Consider the following 21,579-nt stretch of genomic DNA (forward strand, 5'->3'; position numbering starts at 1 on the left):
GCATACGAAAACCATCATCACTTGTGTGTAATATCTGTATCTGTATACACTACCTGTGAAATATCTACACTTGATACTTGTGATAATGTAAATTCTGCCACTCAGCCTGTCTATTTATTATTATTAGGAGAACTGCAACAATTAGTCATTTAATCAATTAGTGGATTGACAAATATTTTGATAATCAACTTATAGTTTAAGTCATTTCTCATGTAAAAATTACAGAAAATGCTGTTTTCAGCCTCTCAAATATGAAGATTTCCTGATTTTCTCTGTTTTATATAATATTAAACTGAACATCTCTGGGTTTGTCTTGACTTTAAAGGAACAAGGATGAACATTTTTCACCTTTTCCTAACATTTCATAGACCAAATTATTAATCCATTGATCTAGTAAATAATTGGCAGATTCTTTGATAATGAAAATAATCGTTACTTGCAGCCCGACTGTACGTCAGTGTTAATTGTTAGTGGCAGAGTCCGCCATTCCCATGCTGCTTTCTAATGGCCTTCTTACATATGGGGGATTCACAGGAAATGATGCAATAATGGAACAATAAAGAAAATAATAAGAATAATTGCAGCCCTACTGTACATCAGTGTACACTGTTAGTGGCGGAGTCCGCCATTCCTGAACTGGATTCTAATTAGATTCTACGTAAATGCCTTCCTAAACATAACAGATTCACACGAAATGATGCATGTGTGTAATCCTGTGTTGATAATTTTCATTGTTTGTTTTAATGTTGATTGAACTTTATGATGCACATAACTGTACATATTTCTTATGTTTACTTTTATTCTATTCTTGTTTATTCTATTGATGTATATACTGTAGTTAAATTTCACACTTACAGCCTCAGCACAGTGACGATATGTATTTTATTTTTAATATTTTTATATCTTAAGTACAAGTGTTAAACACTGTAGCATAATGCACAATGTATTTTTTTTTTTTTATTTTAATGTACATTTTAATTTTAATTTCATTTCATTGATTAATATTTACATACTTCTTTTTCATACTCTTATTCTCACTTCTTATAATTCTCTACTCTACATGAGAGCAACTGTAACAAATCACAATATCCCCTCAGGGATAAATTAAGTATTTCTGATTCTGATTTCTGATTCTGACCTTCTTCTTGACGAGAGACATGACGCCGATCCGGGTGAGGACTGGCTGGCGGCACAGGCCCTCTCTCGGCACGCCATCTGCAAACGTCTCTGCCCCGTCAGCCACCGGCTCGCACAGGTGACGCATAAAGAGAGACACATAAGCTCTGGCAAAGAAGAGGAGAAATATATGATTAAAAGACAGAACTTGAGAAAGATTACATCTGAATCAATCAGTACTGTTTGTCCTTACTTGAACTCCTTCTCAGTCTTGCCCCTGAGGTCTCTGACCAGCCACTGAGAGGAGAAAGCGTCCTGAGACGGCATCCCCCAGCGCATCACTGCGTTCAGGAAAGCCTTTCGCTGGCGTGTATTGAAGCCCAGCACCTACGGAAATGAGAGTATATCTTACAGTATATTTCTCCAGAGTGAAGCTGGCACTATCCTGGCAGTGGAAAATGTATCAGTGCATTGTTATTACTCTGGAAGACTTTAATTGAAAATGTCAGGATGAGAAAACTTAATTCTCCTGCAGACATCCACGTATTTTTCAAACTTTCCAAGGCCTTCTTTGAATAGGTCTGACTCCCTAATAACACTAAAATAAACCTTGAATCCTCTCTTGAACAGTGCGGGCCATTATAATCACATCCACCATTATCATTATGATAAATGAGCTTGGAACGTACGGACTTGCTGGAGATGAAATAGCCCTGCTGCCATTTAGGACCGTCAGACTGTTAGAAAAATATCTGAGTTCAATTTAAACACAAAGCCGACAGATTCCAGTAACATCACAATAAAAAAATAGAATAAATGAAAGCAGGGCCCGTTCCACAGACTTGTACAAACCTCAAGGTTGCCTCCCACTCTGGCGAGAAGAGGAGGCAGAGGTTTATCCTTCTCGTTCCTCAACTGCCGGCGTGACTGTCTACGACCTGCAGGTAACAGGAGGCGACAGGACAGGATGGTAAGGGACCGTACTTTATTTATTAGAGGGGGTGGGTGTCACTCCGTATTTCTTTTGGTCCTTGAGCCTCCCTGAGTGATGGTGAAAATACATGATTTTCCCATCACCATACATAACCAGATTTTTTCAGCCTTAATGTAGGTATTGGAGCCAATTCAACAAGTAAACAGCGTGGAGCGAGCTATCACCAAAGCAAACAGGTCATTTCTCAAGCGAATGGAAACCCTCCTTACAAATTGCATCACTACAAAAGCTGTGTGTGCGCTTCAGCAGAAAATGGGTGCATGACCGCCAACCATCCGACCACATGAAACTAACTAAATTTAATTAGCCTACACCTCACACACACTCCGGCACACACATCGCAATGTCAGTAACTTGACACAGGGAACAACATTAAATTTTAAAAATTTACCCTTTAAGGTTTGAAAGTTTGAGTTCAACGTTGAAAAGAAATTCAGAGTTGAAAAGAAAACGTATATTTTTTTTAATGTTATGCAGACAGGAACGCAGAATTTAGAGGGGTTTTTTTTTACAGGATCTGGTGTAAATGGTTTATTTTTGGTGACATACTAAATGAGACTTGGAGAATAGTGATGTCAGTTTTGTTTAATTTTGTTTTTGACAGCCTAACTCCCATTAACCAGTAACTGACCACTGAATTTTTTCATTTAAAAACTTTGTACTTATCTTTTTTTTTTTTTTTATTCTTAATTTAATTTTATTTTATTAATTTTATTGTATTTTATTTTATTTTTCGCGGTACACAAGGAAAAAGAAAGAAAAAAGACAAATATGAGCTCATGGCATGTTTACAAAGTCATGACACATTTTCCTAATTTAAAGTAGAGTGTAATATATGATACATACAATAATCATGTGGAATCTGTCTCATTGACTAAATAAACACACCATTTTCTCCACCGTAATGTAAAATACATGAGGCCTTTCCTCTTAGTCCGGCACTCCATTGTCTCAGCGAACTTAAGCACCACACTTCGAAGCGTTTTCAATTTAGAGAGGGTGAAATTTTAATATATTGTGACGTAAATATTTTGCCTTTTATTTTATTTTATGTTTGCTTCACTGACAAACAGCCAGCTAGCTGTGTTAACGTGGAAACATAGTGACCACAGCCCACCCTCTGGTCTCTACTGGTTAGCTAACATAGCTTTGGTCGCTCTGCACTGTGCACCAGCTGGGTCGCGTGGGAGTTAGCTAGCGGCGCTAATTCAGCAATTACCTCTAACAACATTGTCTCAGTGACAGCCCAGCGTTGCTGCGGTACATGATCCACGGTCCAACCTTTGGTCTCTCTCCAGGTAGTTTGTTAGCACCACTAGCCTTGCTGACACTGCTAACGGAGCTAACAATGCTAAAGAGGGTGTACAAAATTGAGCAACTGGGAAGACGTGTGGGGACCAGGAGGGTGGGCCCAGTGTTTTCACACACTGTTGAGTTGGGATGGTGTTACAAGCAGTAATCCCCAATATCAATGAGCGGAGCCGCTAGCTAACGTTAGCTAGTACGCAGAGCAGTACTTTATCGGTCAGTACTGCATTCCAGGTAGTTAACTGATTAATGGTTGACTGTTGTAATCCTTGAGGTAAAATAAAGAGATTTTTAAGATGGCAGCCTTCATTGTGCCTTCAAAATTTCTTTTTTTTTTTATTTCTGGATGTGATAAATGAGGTAATTGTGTAATTTCAAACCTGGCAGGTTTTGAAGTTCAGAGGGTATTTAAAATACAGCCATTTAAAGATGTATGCCCCTCACTGAAGCCAACATAACAAACACGAGGCCCTCCCCAGTGCATTAAAAATTATTTGACATGCCTTTCCCTGTTTTGCACTACCTGCTACAACCTCGTAAATAACGAAGAGTCCCTGAGAGAAGTACAAGATGTAAGGCGAGGGAGGATTTTGCAGACTTGCAGATTTCTTGAAATTTACAGTTAGCGTTGAGTCAAAATTTCTGACATGTTTGGAGTGTTCTCCTCAAACCGTCTGAAGGTTCAGGGGGGAGGAGGTGGATGGCTGTTTGCATTTTTGGCAATCTAACATGTAGGACTCTGCCAGGCAACTGTTACAACTAAATCAATTTCAACCTGTAATTCAACACAGACCTGAATTTGTGTGTGTGTGTGTGTGTGTGTGTGTGTGTGTGTGTGCTCCAACAGGCATCTTTCATTGTTTCGTGAGCAGCGCAGCTCTGGTTGATGTCTCTTTCTCCTGCTTACCTTCTGGCCGGTCGTCAAAGTCCTCGTCCTCCTCCTCGGAGCCCACTGAATACTCGGACTGGTTATCTGAAATGTCAGCATGCCACTCTGAAACAGCACATGGTGGTCTGTCAATAGGCCAGGCCCATTCACCTCCACTGTGCAAGCAGTAACTCAAACACAGGACACATCATCTAAAGTCCTGCTAATTCTACAAAGATCATAAGCTTAGAGTAAGTAATAAATCTTGACAATAAATAACAAATGCATTCTTACTTTCAGCAATCATTCATAGGATCATGTGACAGAGGATTTGTTTTTAAATCCACAGTTTGATATACACAGCCTACAGGAGTTTGTCCAGCACCAGGTCCAAACCCAGTCCCTACCTTGGTCTTCCTGTGCAGCGTCATTGTAGTTGACAGGCTTGCGGTTCCTCTTGCCTTTGCCCAGCTTGCTTGCCAGGTCTTCTTGTTGCTGCTCGTAATGATGCCGCAACAGTTTCTCCCAGTAATCCGGATCCACATTCTCCTCCTGTTTGATGATCTCCCGCTCAATCTCCTCGATCTGGAGCATCAGAGAGAATTATTTGCAGACATTTGTCATTCTGTCATCTGACTTAATGTCTCTGAAATAGCATAACTGATTGTGGTTATCTGTTAAATTACTACCACATGCGTACATTCTCAGATAAAGTTAAGTTAAAACTTTCTTTACAAAATTTCCCGCAGAGCTGAAAAAAGGGCTTAGTCATTGAAATCATGACAGAGAAAAGCTTCACTATTTACACATCAAATATAGCTGGGGGTTTGACATAGCACTCTAAAGGCCTTTGCACACCAAGTCCGAAATTTTTGTATGCATTTTTTAAATCTGACAAAAACTGTTGAACACAGAAACCTGGCGCACTGAGTCCGATGCATTTTATTGTTCTAATCGTTACGAACATTCGCAATACAGGACAAAATTAAAAGCCACATTTGCACTCTTGCATCTCTCCTCTGGAGTTATCATAAGTGCTATATCGTAGGCAACTGGACTTGCTTGGGTTTCTTAAAGACGTTTCGCCCCTCATCCAAGAAGCTTCTTCCATTCTTAAGGACTGGTGTGGAGTCGCAGGCTTTAAACCCTGTGTGGGTGTGACCCCTTAGGACCGTTTCATAGTCGACGCACGCAACCATGCAAGCGACACAAGTGACGCAAGCAACGCACTTCCTTTCATAATCAACACATTGAACGCAAGCAACGCGGGCGACACTTGAAATGCAATATGTCACTCGCGCAATAGCGGGTAGCAGAGTCACCGGTACATTCAGGCTAGCTAGTACTGCTATTTTATTAGAGTGCAGGGCACTAGAACTGTCATATAAATGGGTGTGTGCCCGTATGAGTTCGCAAAGTTCTTCCTCCTCACCCGCCATATTTCATACCTGCTTCTTCTGTGAATAACAAAAAGTGGTTAATTTCAAGTACGTCGCTTGCATTACCCCCGCTGGCAATGCATGGTATTACCTGCGTCGTTGCATTGCGTATCAAAAAAAATTAACAACACATTTTGAGACGCAAGCACGCATCATGGTGGCCAATGCGTCTTGATGCGTCCCAATGCGTTCGCGTCTGCGTGCCTTTGCGTCAACTATGAAACGGCCCTTAAGGCCTGAACATACTCGGGCGTACTATTAGCGGAGCGGACTTCGCGAGGAATGTCCGCAGTCATTCGGGCTTTCATAGTCAAGCGCACTTCCACGTTGTAGTTTCCTGTAAAAATGTCCGTGCAAAATCCCCGTGATGTGAAAAATACATGCCGAGCAGTCACTGGTGCGCGGAGCGGAGTCCGTGCGGTCGTAAAATCTGAGCTTTGCGCGCACAGGGCTTGTGGACATCTGCGCAGACCTCCGCGGAGTCTGTTCCGCGTACGTTCCACCTGAGTATGTTCGGGCCTTTACAGAGTCTTTGGGGTCACATGTTAGCTCTTAGTTTCAGAGTCGTTAAGGTCACAATGTGAGTCGTTGACCCACCCGGCCATTTTGTGTGTCGTTAGGGTCAGGTGGGACCAGGTGAGAATTGGTTTTAAAGTCGTCTGGGGAGGGATCCCAAGACTGCATTGTAGGTGGATGATAAATGTGTCGTAGGCCACCTCCTGTGTTTAACGACGGTTCGATGTCTTTGTGAGGGAGCTGGGAAGCATCCCCCTCACTAAGGTGACGAACATTGCACACATATAGTAAAGTTGGATGTGTTAAACTAATACAGGAAGTTTTCCTTTGGTTGTTGTTGTGCTTTTATTTTGAACCCTGCTAACTCCTCTTCGTCTCTGAGGTCAACTTCCGGGAGGGCGTGGTTTCATGGAGTGCACACAAGAGCCACAGGACTCCAGCTGGCTCCAATAATTACCTGGTTAGTGTAGGAGCAGAGAGGGGAGGGGGTAGAGGGTTTGTTTGAGTTTGGCTTTTGTTTGGTCTTTCGTCAGTTTATTATGTGTTTTGTTTAACCTGTATTAGTCAGCATTTATTTGTATTGTGTGTATGTAAGTATTAGTGGGGTTAATTTGTACATGTATTGTATATAGTATGGTAATGGGGTTTTTGGGAACCTTTCTATGTAATGGTACAGGCCGGGGTAGATATGCCAGGTGAGGAAAGTAGTTTGGGTGTCAGAGAGAGGGGGTCAGGTCTGCTGCCAGAACTGCTGTTGAGCCTGTAAGCCTTTTTTTCCCTTTTTGTAAAATCTTATGCTGTAACTGAAGATCGTGGACATTTTGTGCCTTGCTTATTTTGTATAAGTAAAGAAAAAACAGAGCTCTGAACAATCCCTGCTGGTCATGCTGCTTATTTCCCCTTGTTACATCTCAATCCTGCCTGGTTTCATCCTGTTTGTAAGGGATTACCACCTACGAAGCCTTACAGTCTTCAAGAAACTCAAGCAAGTCCAGTTGCCTACGATATAGCACATCCTCCAGAGTTACTTATAATACAAGAGGCTCAGACATGGAGTTGCACATTTGAGGGTTTACTTCCAAGTAGACCCTCAAATGTGCAACTGCATGCCTGAGTCTCTCTTGTTTTAAGTCTTGTTTATGCTACAGTGTTACCTCCCCGGTGGCTGCCACTCTCTGCAGGAGTCTTGCATTTGGCACTGTGGCTACCTGAAGGGGCTGAGCTCTCCTGCCTCTTTGTTTCTACACTGTTGCTTGCTTTCTGTCTTGTGTGCAGTCCTCATCCATTATTACGTCCACCTTGATTATCATGCACTGAAATATTGCTGTCTGACCCGCTGAAAGTAAGCTATCTTCACTGCTTCATGGTCAAACGAGTCACTAAAGGCTTTTGACAGAAAAATTGCAACAAACTGAACCTTTCCTGAAAACTGTAATAACGCATGAAAGTTTTGGAGGCAGAGTGCAAACATGATTGACGCAAAGTGAGGCCATATGTGTTTATAAACACGCATCAATTTCAGAAAAAAAAATTAAGAGTACTGTTTGCGGTGGAAACACTAGAGTCTAGGTACCATGTCTGAAGGGTTACTTTTGGTTCTGAAGGTACCACACCGAAACTGGGCTTAAAGTCACCAGTCCAGTAGCACCGTCTCTTTAGCATCCAGTCCATCAAAGTTAGACATGGTAAAAAACTCCAAAAGAACCCCAACATACAGTCCAAAATCCCCAAATATTCAGCTCAGTATCACAGAAAACAAAGGCATTTACATTTACATTTATCAACAACAGCATCTGTTGCAGTATTTGTAACATGCTCTCCACCTCCTCCCACTCACCTTATCCTCCTCTCGGACCATGTACTGGGCCACTTTAAAGGAGCTGAGGTACTCGTTCATGTTCTGGACGTCCGAGTCGTCTGTGGCATCTTGGCTTCGGTCCAGCAACCTCTCAATGGCAACGTTGTCGTAGTGGATCACGCTGCCCTCGTCCTCAACTTTGTCCCCTGAACTATTCTTCATACCTGCCAATTAAAGTCAGAGTTAAAAAGGGGAAATGATTTGTCCTGTTCTTACAGACAAATTCCACATAGAAATGCATGTTGTCAATAAAACCAGAATAAGACCAACTGAGTCAAGACATTTAAGTGTGTTTGACAAAATAATTTCACTCAGGAGAGGAAGTCTGCCTAATCCTCCCTGTCAGAATCAATCCAACAAAATCCCTTGACGATATATTCTATCACTTTACCTTCTACTTCATCCTTGAACAGCTCTTCTGTTCCAAACTTGAGGATGTCGTCCAGTTCCTGTTTGGTCATGGAGCCAGCTTTGGATCCCAGGCCTGGCCGGACCACCAGGTGGGTCAGCATCATCTTCCTCTTGGCCACCTGGGTGATGCGCTCCTCCACGCTGGCTCGCGTCACAAACCGGTAGATCATCACCTTGTTGGCCTGTCCAATTCGGTGGGCTCGACTGAACGCCTGTGCAGAGAGCGATACAGCTGAAACATTAAGTATCTGTAGCACTGAATCCTTACCTCACTCAGCAAATGCCAGTCTACAGTACCTGTATGTCATTGTGAGGGTTCCAGTCAGAGTCGAAGATGACGACTGTGTCTGCCGTGGCCAAGTTGATGCCCAAACCTCCCGCTCTGGTGGAGAGCAGGAAACAGAACTGACAAGCACCAGGGGCTGCGAGCAGAGAGACAGAGAGAGTGTGTAAGATATACAAACAGCCAGTAACATTCAAGGGATAGCTCAGGGTTTTTGACGGTTTGCCTAGTTTGACCGCAGTTCATAAGCAGTGATTGATGTGATTGACAGCTGCGTTAGAGACTCCTCAGCTCTGATTTCTTTCATACTGCCGTGTAGGATTCTAGCAAATGCCATCAGAAGCACTAAGTGGAGGCACAGGAACATGATTTTTTTCCACAGACTGTCTCATGTATTGTGTAGACGTAGGAACCGTTTCAACAAGTACAAAAAAAGGTTATATCATCCAGTATCTCACCATTGAAACGGTCGATGGCCTCTTGTCTCAGCGCTCCTGTGATGCCTCCATCAATTCTTTCATACTTGTAACCTTCATGGTCCAAGAAATCTTCTAGTAAATCCAGCATTTTAGTCATCTGTAAGCGGAAGAGAGAAAGAGAGCTGGTCTAAACCAAAATTTAAATGCTGCATTTTCAAACCCAGTAAAGATTCAGGCCGAAACACAAAACACGCCCATATTATTTTCAATGTACAACCCCACACCGGCGGCGGCTAGATGTGCGTCGGTGCTCCTGGACGCACCGCCCCTGCAGCACTTTACACCACTGTCCAATGTCAAGCCTTGCTGCCCCCAGAGTTAAATGCATTTTCCACCTACTCGCTCTGTGCTTGTACATACTGGCTCTTCTCCTCACCATGGATGCATAAAGAGAACTCTGTTGCTGTCTCGCGTGTGACAGAGACTGGATGACTAGAGACTCGTTGAGGTCAAGAAATATCTAAGCTAAACTACCCACAATCCTGTCATCATAAAGACAATGGCCTAAAAGATGTCCCTTGTTGAGTTTGAGGATTTAGTTTGTATTTTTTCAGAGATGACTTCATCATTCGAAAACCTCAGCAGAAGCTTAAATGTTTAAAAAATGATATTTGCTACAGCCCTACCTGTGTGTGTTTTCATTTACACTCGATTACCCACGCACAGCTGGAATCAATCTGCTGCTGAGCCTTCTGGAGGCGTCATGGGAGTAATTTAACATCTGTGAAGGGAGGTGTCCATCTGGTGTGTGTACTTGCCTGTGCTTAGCATACTGTATTTGTGTGTGTCCATGTGAGTGTGTACCTGTGAGAACACCAGCACTCGGTGCCCCTGCTCTTTCAGTTTCCTCAGCATCTTCTGCAACAGCATCAGTTTCCCCGAGGCCTTAGTGAGGGCCGACCCCTCGTAAGCACCGTTGGGGGTTTTTTGGGCTTCCTACAAACACACACACACACACGCACACACACACATGCCATGAGGAACAAATACATGTCTGCATCTTAACTGTAACTTTAACCATAAACTACATCTTAAAAGTACCAATATGTTACAACAAGCACTACTGAAAATGACCACAAGGTGTCACTGTTTTGCCATTTAGGAGTAATCCAAAGCATTTATTATCAAAGCATTGTCTTTGGCTACAAAGGGGGTATTGTCAAGGATAAGAGTGTGTGTGTGTGTTCTCACCATGGAGGCGACGGGGAAGAGGTAGGGATGGTTGCAGCACTTCTTCAGGTCCATCATGATGTTGAGCAGGGACACCTGGTTCCCTCCGCCTTTCGAGTTCAGAGCCTCAAAGTTCTTGGTCAAAATCAGCTTGTAGTATTTTCTGTTTTTATAAACATGAAGACAAATGAGGACATGATCATCGCAGCGCCGCACACACAGACTAAGATAAACTTCCTTTTTCTCCTGTCCACCCTACATTGTTTCATTTTTAATGAAAACATCCTGAAGACTTTCTGAGGAATTGTCTCACTTCAATATTACTAATTGAAGTTATTAATTTTGTGCTGCAAAACATCAGATTGCTACAACTCCATTTAAACCTTAACAGTTTAGAGTTGAAATAATGGTTAAATGCAACCTTCATGCCTTAAAAAATAAATTAATTAATTAACTAATCTTTAAAAAATGCCCAGTTTTGTCGAGTCATGTCGTGTCTAAAAATGTCCATCATCAGCGTAAATCCACATTTCCCCCCCGAACCCTCCAATGAATGTGTGTCGTACTTCTGCATGGGGCTCAGCTCCACTCTGACAATCAGCTCGGTCTTGGCGGGCATATTTTTGAAGACGTCTGCCTTCAGCCTCCGCAGCATGTGAGGCCCCAACAGGTCGTGGAGCTTCTTGATCTGATCCTCCTTGGAGATGTCGGCGAACTCCTCCAGGAAGCCTTCAAGGTTACTGTACAGAGAGATGGAACTGGGTGAAGGACTGATAATACCCTCGAACATTCTTTGTATGTGACAGTTTTAGGTATACCTGTGTGCATATGTGTGTGTGTGTGTGAGGAGTCGTACTTGAAGCGGTTGGGTGTGAGGAAGTTGAGCAGGTGAAACAGCTCCTCCAGGTTGTTTTGGAGAGGAGTTCCCGTCAGCAGCAGCTTGTGGTCGATCTTATAGTCGTTCAGACGCCTGAAGAACTGCAAAGACAAGAAAACTCCTTCACTGATCTGCAGTTATTTTACATACATGTCTAACAAAATTCAGCTCCAGCTTTAAAGTAAGACAAACTTGCACTATAAAAAAGCCAAAACCTGTCAAGGATACTGTAGTTAATTCAAAAAGAGTGTTGCCATTTGATGGTTTGTCCACCAGAGAGTGCTGACCAGTAAGGCTGGCGTCAACCACAGAGACTCCAGAGGCCTGTACTATGAAGCAGGATTTGGAGTTAGTGAGGTAACTTCAAGGTTAACTCTGGGTTTTCAGTCCTACAAAGCTGGTTCTCTTTTGACCAGGTTTGTAGAAGTGTGTAGTACCGGTTATCCAGACGGCCAAGGTTAGGGTTAGTCACCAGATAATGAAAACATATCCTGGGTGAGTCGACCTGGCGTCATAGTACAGGCCTCAGGTTGACTAAAATTCTACCTACATTTCAACCAATCTATTGGTCAATGGGTGAAAGAAATGCCCACAATGTCCTGAGCGCACTCTACCTGGCACCATTGTGTCTCCACCAAAGCGGCTATTTCCTGAGGCCAGCATATTTGATAATTCTTTGCACTGGGAGCGCCGCATATTTACACTATGCTACAATCACCAGCAGCATGACGGGGTGCTGAGCATCTTTTTAGCACTTAGCACTGCACGTTTGGAGTTTGAAAACGTCCAACTTCGGGTTAAACACTGCACTTGTCACTGTCACTTTTTACCCAGCTGTCTAATTACAATGGAGGGGCGGGACAAATACAACAAAGACCAACCGTCACATCATAAATGTACAAGCACAGAACGACAACAATAGAGCATAAATTAATACTGAACCCACACAGATTAGCGGGTCCATCCTCCCCAATAGTCGAGAAAATGTTTGTCGACCAGAAAGGTTAGTAGTTGGCAAGATTTCATTGGTCGCTTAGTCGAAGAAAAAGAAAATAACTAACAAACGTGAAACTCTATAAGGATCTGCACCAAAACCTATATGACTGGACCATGTGAGAATTTAATTTGAAAGGACAGACACAGGAAGTGTCCATGCTCAGGTTAATTTCCAGGGCTGGTACCTGCGGTTATTCCACAGGCTAGTTAATAACATGTCGGGCAGGAAATCCAAAGTGTGGGATCACTTTGAGAAGGTGAAGGACGAACCCAAGGTGATATGTAAACTCATCTTCATTGGTCGACTACAAACATGACGTATCATCTGAAACATGGAAGTAGCTACATGCCCATTAGCCCACAGCGTCATTAACAGGCGGCTCGCTCAGTGTGTGACGTGCACTTGTAGATAAAATATAGGCCTATGTTAATGAAGGTTCATTAGTACGGTTTTGTATTTCTCTGTAATGTAGCTCAGTGTTAACAATGTTACTGATACTATTCTTTCTCACACCTTCAACTCAAATTATATCATTTAATAATTACGTTAATATCGTAAACGTGCAGGCAACTAGTCGACTAATGGTCTTAAATGACGACTATTGGTCGACGAGGAAAATTCTTAGTCGAGGGCAGCACTAATCCAATACTCTATCTTGTACCTACATTTTTACTTCCGCGGATATTCCGTTTCATAGCAACCAGATGCAACCAAATTGTCTCAACAAAAATGCTACGCCTCCAATGTGCTCTAGCTCTCCCAGCTGGGCATTTCCTGACAAGTGCTGGGTGTTTTCAGCTGGGAAAAACACACATGCGCGAAATGAACTACACAGCTCTTTTACCAATGAGAAGTTGGTCCAACAAGAGCATAGCAACCAACCACGAGGAAGTTGTCAGCCCTACTGACCAGCATTTTTTACAACTGTAAGATCTCCCTCTCAGTACATGTAAGGGTCACAATCCTTTAAAAATGTGAGGCCTTTTTATCAAAAATGTAATAAACTGTTTAGTGCAGTAGTTCCCAACTGGTTCAGCTACAGTCCAGTTTAACATATTCGGCATCATACGTGTTATTGGCCATGTCTGCTGTCTCTGTCAAGTAGCTGCCTGTTAGTCACTCACTCTACAGCAGAAAATGGTACTTCAAAATAAAAGCTCTGAGCTGAAAATTTACAGTACTGTACTAAAGCGTTGTTTTTTCAAACTTGACACGTTTGCGAGTCACTTGCAGTCCATTCAGAATGGACCTTTGACCCACTTTTGGACCGCAACCCACCACTTGAGAACCTCTGATTTAGTAGGGTTTACATTAACATTGACACACATTAGCTCCAGTACCTTGGACTGATTGTTCTTGAGGCGGTGGGCCTCGTCCACCACCAGACAGGCCCAGTCGATGGACTTGAGCGCCGTCTGGTCGATGGTCACCAACTCGTAGGAGGTCAGCAGCACGTGGAATTTGATGGGAGCCTCTCTCTGCAGGGAGACAAAAGAGAAAGGATTTTTTAATTATATAATTCTGTTCTTCTAATTCTTAATATATGTGTTTTTTTTAATATCATTATGGCTGTTAATGTTTATGGTAACAGGTTTAAATTTGGCAAGCTAATTTTTCGAGTTATGGTTCAGATCAAACTTGTCACTCAAAAACAACTAATAAATAATGAGAGTTTTGAGTTACATTTTTCCAAGACCTATCAAGGATCTTTAAAATCAATAACATGATTAGATCAAATAATTACTTCGTGACTTTCCTTGTCATCGTCTATCATCCTCATATTTAATTTTAAGATTTTGGCCCTCTCCCTCCTCACCCTCAGTTTGAAAGCCTTCTTCCCTCCTTTGACGGCCGTGTCATCGAAGGAGAACTCATTCTCTCTGATGATGGCTCGGCTGTCCTTGTCTCCTGTGTACGTCACCACGTAGAAGTCGGGCGCCCACATCTCAAACTCCCTCTCCCAGTTGATGATGGTGGAGAGCGGAGCACTGACCAGGAACGGACCCTTAGTGTGGCCCTGGGGGACGGAAGAGGAAGAACAATTCATACAGTCTTTTCAGTGAAACGAGACAACAGTAGGACCAAAGGGGCTCCTGTACCTCTTTGAAGAGTGAGTAGAGGAAGACGATGGTCTGGATGGTCTTGCCGAGGCCCATTTCGTCTGCCAGGATGGTGTCTGTGCCCTGAGCCCAGGAAAACCGGAGCCAGTTCAGACCCTCCAGCTGGTACAGGTGCAGCGTCCCACCTGTCGATGTTACAAAGTCGGGCTGTTCCTCATATTTTATTGTAGGCTGGAAGGAGAGAGCAAAGAGGTGAGACCTTATTGGGACACAGTTCATTTTATATTTAACTCATATGGTCATCTGCTCCAGACAGGTTACCGCAAGTGTTTAAATTAATCACTCTGCTACATGTAGCTACATGCTAACATCTGGATAACACATAATCTTGGTTGCCAGTGTCGTTAACTTCTCCCAAATTTCACATCATATTCCTGCAGGAACATGTCTGGTTGTGTACATTGTTTTGGTTTAGAAGCTTTAATGGGTGATCTTTCATAGTGAAAAGTGATGGTATACACCATTACAGTCATTCCCCAGCTGCAAATATACTGCTACATGTAGCTACATGCTAACTTCAGGGCAACATGTAATCTTGGTCGCCGATGTTGTTAATTTCTCCCCAATTTCGGATGATATTTCTGCTGAAATATGTCCACTTGAGTTTGGACAGTAGAAATTGTCGCTATACTCAGTCATTCTCTGGCTCCAAGCGCACTGCTACATGTAGCTACATGCTAACATCAGCAAACCAGGTGATCTTGGCTGCCAATATTGTTAATTTATTCCCAGTTGTGAATCATGTTCCTGCTGAAACATGTCCGGTTGTGTTTAGAAGTACCTTTCAGTGTAGAGAGCGCTGCTTTACACCATTACAGTCATTCCCAAGCTGCAAATACACTGCTACATGTAGCTACATGCTAACATCAGGGAAACATGTAATCTTGGTCGTCAGTGATATTAATTTCTCCCCAATTTCGGATCATATTCCTGCTGAAACATGCCCCCTTGGGTTTAGAAGCTAGTTAGTTTTGTTTGACAAGATAAAACCAATCCACTTAACAAACGTTTGAAAAATGACTGTATATTTCATTGACCTGATTAATATACACATAAAGAGAATATGGTTCCACCTTGTAAGAAACAGGTAAGATGAATAGATTGCATAATAATACTTAAAATTTAATCATCAAAAATAAAAGCAATGCCCCCATTTCCAAACAATTTGGTTGTCTTTCTAAACCTGACTGAAGCTCCAGAGAGTCAGATGGAAGAGTTGGTGTAAAATACCAACAGGAAGCAGCTTGAAAGACAAAATAACTGAAACTAGAGTTAACTCACATCAGTGACTGGTGAAGCAGGAGACTCCTCTTCACCCTCCTGGTTCCTGCTCCTTATCCTCCTGGGTTTGTCTGGATCCTCCTTCATTATTGCATCTCTGTTGGACAGAGAAATATCAGTGACTATGTTTTCATGCACACCAATATTACACTATTATTCCAAACAGAACAATACTTCAAATTTGATAATGACCATTTAATGAGCATATTCCTATTCCTAACTATGTAAACAGCTTAGTAGGAATATTGTCTTCATCAGAATAAAAACCAGAATATTTTGTCAATGTTAACACAAAAATAAACAAAACAAGATGTGTAAATACAAGAAATAAATGTTGAAGCTGAACTATGCACTGACCTACAGTAGGTTCCCGTACTTTCGGGTACCCTCGAGTCTCCTGATAAACCTCTAACGTAATGAAAAAAAAAAAAAAGCTGAAACAACATCATCACTGCAGTCATTTTGAAAACAACTCGACAGTACTGGCTGTAAAAAAAATAATAAAAATGGTCTGTTTTTTCCCATAATGACGTCAGTGGTGGTGAAATATGCTTCCAACACGTCCTACCTGTGTCTCCAGTAGTTTGCCTTGTAAATTGCGAATTCAGGGATGTCCATGTCGTCTCTCTCCCAGGTACACTGGTCGTAGGTCAGGTCTCTCCATTTCACCAGGTAGTGGTACATCCCCTTTTTATCCACACTGGCACAGAGACACACACATAACAGTGAGTGCTTGTGTTATGTGTTTGAATGTATTCGGATTTTGTAAACCACCATTTTGTACTACAACAGTACTGCGGTGTTAAAACACTCTCACAAGTGTTCACAAACAAATGTCAAGTCACTGAACTCAAAACACACAAATAAATGCGGTGATCTGAATCAGTAACTCATCATTTGAAAACCATAGAACTTCAGTTAATATCCCAGAGGCTGGTTGTACAAAAACACCTTAAGCTTTCTCCTTAAGTATGACACTTAAGGCTTAATTCCTCCTCAACTAAGGGATTTACACAGTTGCACAGAATCCCTTGAATAGTTGTCTTTGTTAAGGAAAAACATTCAGTCATTTACTGTGTTAAAAGAGATTTTACAGCAGCAAAATTTTCCATGGAAATTGTTTGTTTGCTGGGACTCACACTTGTGACGCCTGCTATCGTCTCACAAAGTTGGCTTATAGTTAGGTAGTGAAAAAATGACAAAGACAAGAAAACCATATTGGTTAGAGGAGGAGAAGATCAAACTTTTAGAGGAATACAGTCATAGAAAGCACAAACTACAAAGTAAATTTGATCCCCAAATATCAGAAAACGATTGTCGGAGGAAACTGCAATGAGAATTAAATCCATAGTATTAAATTTAAAAGTGTATCCACTGGGCTCTCCTGGTCACAGAACACTTTTCTCAGGATATGTTAGTTTTTTCATTTATCACCATAATCTCAGTCACTTTGCAGTCAACCCTCCAGTCAAACCTGGAGCGACATCACTTTTTTGAACCTTTGAATCCCGAGCACATTGGTTTGATTTATTTCGAAATACACGAGAAGAAAGGCAATGAGCAATTCGGCAAGAAATGTTCCGTAAACTGCGAGACGTTAGTAGATTTGTAAATTATTTTTAAAAAATCTATGGAAAAAATATGCATAAATATGTATTTTAAAATTATGTTACAAATTTGTTATCATTTTAAGCACTTTTTTAAGATTATGCCCTTATTTGAGTTTGTTTTTTAATTTTTGTGACTTTTTTCTCTTATTTCTTGCTATTTTTATCTTGTTATTTTTTGCTAAATGCCTTCTTCCTATGTTTTTGAAAGAAATCAAGTCACTTTGCTCAAGTTTCAAAGCGTTAAGGTAGAGTCAGAGGTACCTTAAAAATATTTTTACCTGAATTTGGTTTTTAATGTCTTTTGTGCAACGGTCAAGGGATTTCTTAATTATAAGACCAAGACAAGAAGAAAACCATAAATACTTAACATTTTAAGGAAACCTTAAGGGTGTTTTGTGCAACTGATTTCATTTTGAGGAAACCTTTACGAGGACTTTAAGGAAAGTATTAACTTAAGGTGTTTTGTGCAACTGGCCCTCGGCTTTTATTTGCTTCAGTCACTGAATTCAACCAACGTACACTTGGGACAGGCCTTTAATTCCTTTCACATAAAGCTCCTGTTTATCAAAAAAAGACAGAAATATTATCAAATTTCTTATTTAAACAAGTGTGAATATTACTAGTATAAAAATGATCCTATCAAATAATATCATTTATAAATCATTCATTTGATCTGGCCTAGAGAGACGGCACATCTAGGTCCAACCTCATGAGCTGAAAGAGAGAGTTACACTGTCAGTTTAAAGCACCCAGCATATCAATACTTCTGTTTATCCTGTTAAAACAATATTCAAAACTTGAACTAATTTTTATGAAAAAAAAAAAATCTTAGTTATTTCAATAAGTGGACCCTTATGGACTAAAGGCATATACATAACTGAGGAATGGACATATATTCAGACTTCAGATGAGGTGAATCACCAACTTGTCTCATATCTAGTTTACCATAACGGTAAATTTTTATTAATTATCTTTTGGTGCTCATGGTCTTAGTAGAATAAACTGAATAAATTAAATGAGCTAATAATGTGTAGCATGTCCATACAGACATAGTGTAAATATTTTTATTTGTATGCATGATGTGAGCAGCTAATGTTAGCTCAAAATTCACATGCAAGGAAGACCATATGCTCTCCACTAGATGGCAGTAATACAACATTTATGGATGCCAAACGCTGTTATTGTAAACAGAAGAAGAAGTGCTGCCACTAGTGCATTGTGTTTTAGGAGTTACATTTGTTCGTGAGTACGTATGAGACCGTTTTAACCTCTTACAACAGACCAAAAACAAAATCCTGTTAACTGAAAAATAGTTAATGGCAGATGTTAATAAAGATAAATAAATCACACTGGCTTGGATTGCATTATAAATTAATGACAATACACTCAGGAACTGACGACACCACATTTCAAAAGCCCAGACACTGCGTTCTAATGCTCACACACAAGCCTCACCTGTGGTTGATGATGCGGTGGATCATCATCCACTCAGGCTTGATGCCGTATCTGTAGTACTTGTCTTCCAGCATAGCGTACTGGGGGTCCTTGGCCCTCCTCTTCTCGCTCTTCCCCACTCCGTTCTCGTCCTCTGCGCCCGACCCGTAATCCAGGCTGGGAGGCTCGTCCATGTCCGTCTTCCTCTGGTAGTTTCTGTACATCACCGAGTGGAAGATCTCCAGCTGGGAGGAGGAAGGAGAATAGGGACAGGAAGATGAGGATTGGGAGAAAAGTTCTGAGCAGTTCTACACTCGATGTGACCGTCACTTGAATCCTTTCTGTCTCACCTGCAGCTCAGTGATCCAGGTACAGTGCCAGTACGACTGCCCGGTCAGCTTGACAAAGAACTCCCTCTCGGCTCGGCCCTTCATGGGAGGCGGCAGTGGGGCATCAGGCGGGGCATCAGGAGCCGGGGGGACAGGGATGGGAGGCGGAGGTTCACCCCATCGCCAGTGGAGGATCTTCTGGACACGTCCTTTGATTGGCGGACACTAAAGGAGGAATACTAAGAATAGTTAATCCTAGGAAGTGTGAACGGATCCTGTGTTTGCAGTCAAACAGTTGGTTAGGACTAAGACTATTTATTTAGTAACACTCAGCTGAATCTGTTTGATACATCTGTATATTTGGGCCCCTGCTTATCCGGGGCTGGGTCGCGGGGGCACCCCAGAGCACCCCAGACGTCCCTCTCCCAAGCAACGCTTTCGGGCTCCTCCTGGAGGACCCCGAGGCGTTCCCAGGCCAGATGAGATACGTAATCCCTCCATCATTTTCTGGTCTGCCCCGGGGCCTCCTACCAGTGGGACGTGCCCGAAACACCTATAACGAGAGGTGCCCAAGAGGCATCCTGATCAGATACCTGAACTACCTCAACTGAACCTTTTCGATGCAAAAGAGCAGCGGCTCTACTCTGAGCTCCCTCCAGACATCCAAGCTCCTTACCCTATCTCTAAGGCTGAGCCCAGCCACCCCACGGAGGAAACTCATTTCAGTCACTACCCAGAGTTCATGACCATAGGTGAGGGTTGGGACATAGATGGACCAGAAAATCGAAAGCTTTGCCTTCCAGTTCAGCTCCGTCTTCACCACGATAGTTGCGCCTGCATCACTGCAGAAGCTGCACCAAACTGCCGATCCATCTCACGTTCCATTCTGCCGCTGGGGGGACGAAGGGGTCTGGTCTGGGAACCTCAGAATTGCATCTCTGCTTTATGCAGATGATGTGGTTCTGTTGCCCTCATCACACCATGACCTCCACATTTACACATGCCCATGAAATTGTCTTTATCTAGGACACATTTAGCTTGGAATACATTTTCTCTCAAGTGTCTTGAATCTACCTTCTCATACATTTCAATATTCGATACATTTCAATTTCTCTTATGTCTAAAATTTTAATGGCAGCTTTGGTATTTTTCAACCTTGAACCTACTTTTTAATATTTCTCACCGTGCAGCGCGGACAAAGCCACTCTCCATTGGGGATCTCCGGCAGCGGCGGGTTGAGACAGTGGATGTGGTAGGAGGAGGTGCAGGTGTCGCAGCACAGCAGCTCGCCTCCATCTTTACACACCCGACAGAACTCCATGTGGTCGTCATCCTCCTCATCCGCCCCGGTGTGGACCCCGACTCTGACCTCCGATATCACCCTGTCCTCGCTGTCCTCCTCGAAATCCTCAAAGTCCTCGTCCTTTGCTTCCCACTGGATTCCCTCTTTTTCCTGGGGAAGGAAATAGTTCATTAACTGACTGACATGTCAAATATATATAAATATATGTTTTGACAGAATTTTGACAACGACAAATATCCTGTTAGGGGTTGCTTGTGGACTTGGGGACTTGGGGTCTATCCCAGCAGACAGTGGGCGAGAGGCAGGGTACACTTTGCACAGGTAGCCTGGCTTGGCGTGGTTTGGGATTTCAACTTCACACAACTTCTAATACGGCTGATAGCGAACATGAAACAGTACAAACAGGACGCAGGAGAGAAACTAAACTCCAAACCACAGAGATTCACTTAGACGCTACAGACGTACTGAGAGCTGAACACACAGAGACTTTTAAAAACGCCTTTCTCTCTGGTCTCCTGCAGATACAGGTGAGGAGAGTCTCACAAAAACACACGCTTATTTTGGGGGCAGAACGGGGGATCGTCACCGCTACTCGCTTGAGGGCTTTTCGACCTACTCCTGAGAAGGTCCATCTCTGGCGCAGCTTAATATGTCAAGGCGCGTCTAAACTGACAATGGAAACACAAATTGGAACAGGCATGGCTTTACTCTGTGCGGCCAAGAGTGACAATTGAAAAAGGGGTCATCAAGTAACTTGCATGTCTTTGGATTGTGAGAGGAAATTAGAGTACCTGGAGAAAACCCACACTGACACGAGGAGAACATACAAGCTCTACACAGAAGGGCTGCCAAACCCTAGGTCCGAACCAGGAACCCTTTCACTGTGAGGTGACAGTGCTATCTGTACCACCATGCCGCCCCATTTTATTTTCATGGTATTGTATCTAAATTTGAAATGCCAGTATCATGACAACACTAGAAGGATAAGCAGAATCAATAATGACTTTGGTGTCAATTAAATCTTATCATTTCCCATCCCTAATACCTGACTTTAGAAACACTATTCCAGTCAAGAGCATGTCAGAGATGTGATCTTGTCTTCTTGTGCACCCCCTGTCCATCCCTCTCCTTTTCAGCTGCAGAGAGTCTCATTCACGCGTTCGTCACTTCCAGACTTGATTACTGC

The 21,579-nt window shown here is 42.5% G+C and overlaps 1 protein-coding gene across 10 annotated transcripts in view; it reads right to left on the bottom strand.

The window, feature by feature from the left end:
• Positions 1-21,579, bottom strand: part of chd3 (chromodomain helicase DNA binding protein 3) — a 69,194-nt gene that overhangs the window by 32,340 nt on the left and 15,275 nt on the right. For 5 of the 10 annotated variants that reach the window (XM_033609991.2, XM_078164339.1, XM_078164337.1 and 2 more), the window contains exons 9-30: positions 20,274-20,543; positions 19,112-19,315; positions 18,783-19,006; positions 16,286-16,417; positions 16,075-16,125; positions 15,718-15,814; positions 14,416-14,607; positions 14,133-14,333; positions 13,657-13,794; positions 11,299-11,420; positions 11,009-11,182; positions 10,464-10,605; positions 10,077-10,208; positions 9,252-9,369; positions 8,808-8,932; positions 8,491-8,722; positions 8,079-8,263; positions 4,694-4,871; positions 4,326-4,412; positions 1,969-2,054; positions 1,370-1,503; positions 1,139-1,283 (exon numbers count right to left, since the gene is read on the bottom strand). In XM_033609991.2, coding sequence (XP_033465882.1) covers positions 1,139-1,283; positions 1,370-1,503; positions 1,969-2,054; positions 4,326-4,412; positions 4,694-4,871; positions 8,079-8,263; positions 8,491-8,722; positions 8,808-8,932; positions 9,252-9,369; positions 10,077-10,208; positions 10,464-10,605; positions 11,009-11,182; positions 11,299-11,420; positions 13,657-13,794; positions 14,133-14,333; positions 14,416-14,607; positions 15,718-15,814; positions 16,075-16,125; positions 16,286-16,417; positions 18,783-19,006; positions 19,112-19,315; positions 20,274-20,543 — 3,369 coding nt within the window. The remainder of the gene's footprint in view (positions 1-1,138; positions 1,284-1,369; positions 1,504-1,968; positions 2,055-4,325; positions 4,413-4,693; positions 4,872-8,078; positions 8,264-8,490; positions 8,723-8,807; positions 8,933-9,251; positions 9,370-10,076; positions 10,209-10,463; positions 10,606-11,008; positions 11,183-11,298; positions 11,421-13,656; positions 13,795-14,132; positions 14,334-14,415; positions 14,608-15,717; positions 15,815-16,074; positions 16,126-16,285; positions 16,418-18,782; positions 19,007-19,111; positions 19,316-20,273; positions 20,544-21,579) is intronic. The other 5 variants (XM_033609996.2, XM_078164343.1, XM_078164342.1 and 2 more) reach the window with 3 other exon arrangements.

Source organism: Epinephelus lanceolatus, chromosome 22, assembly GCF_041903045.1.
Source record: "Epinephelus lanceolatus isolate andai-2023 chromosome 22, ASM4190304v1, whole genome shotgun sequence".
NCBI classification, from domain to species: Eukaryota; Metazoa; Chordata; class Actinopteri; order Perciformes; family Serranidae; genus Epinephelus; species Epinephelus lanceolatus.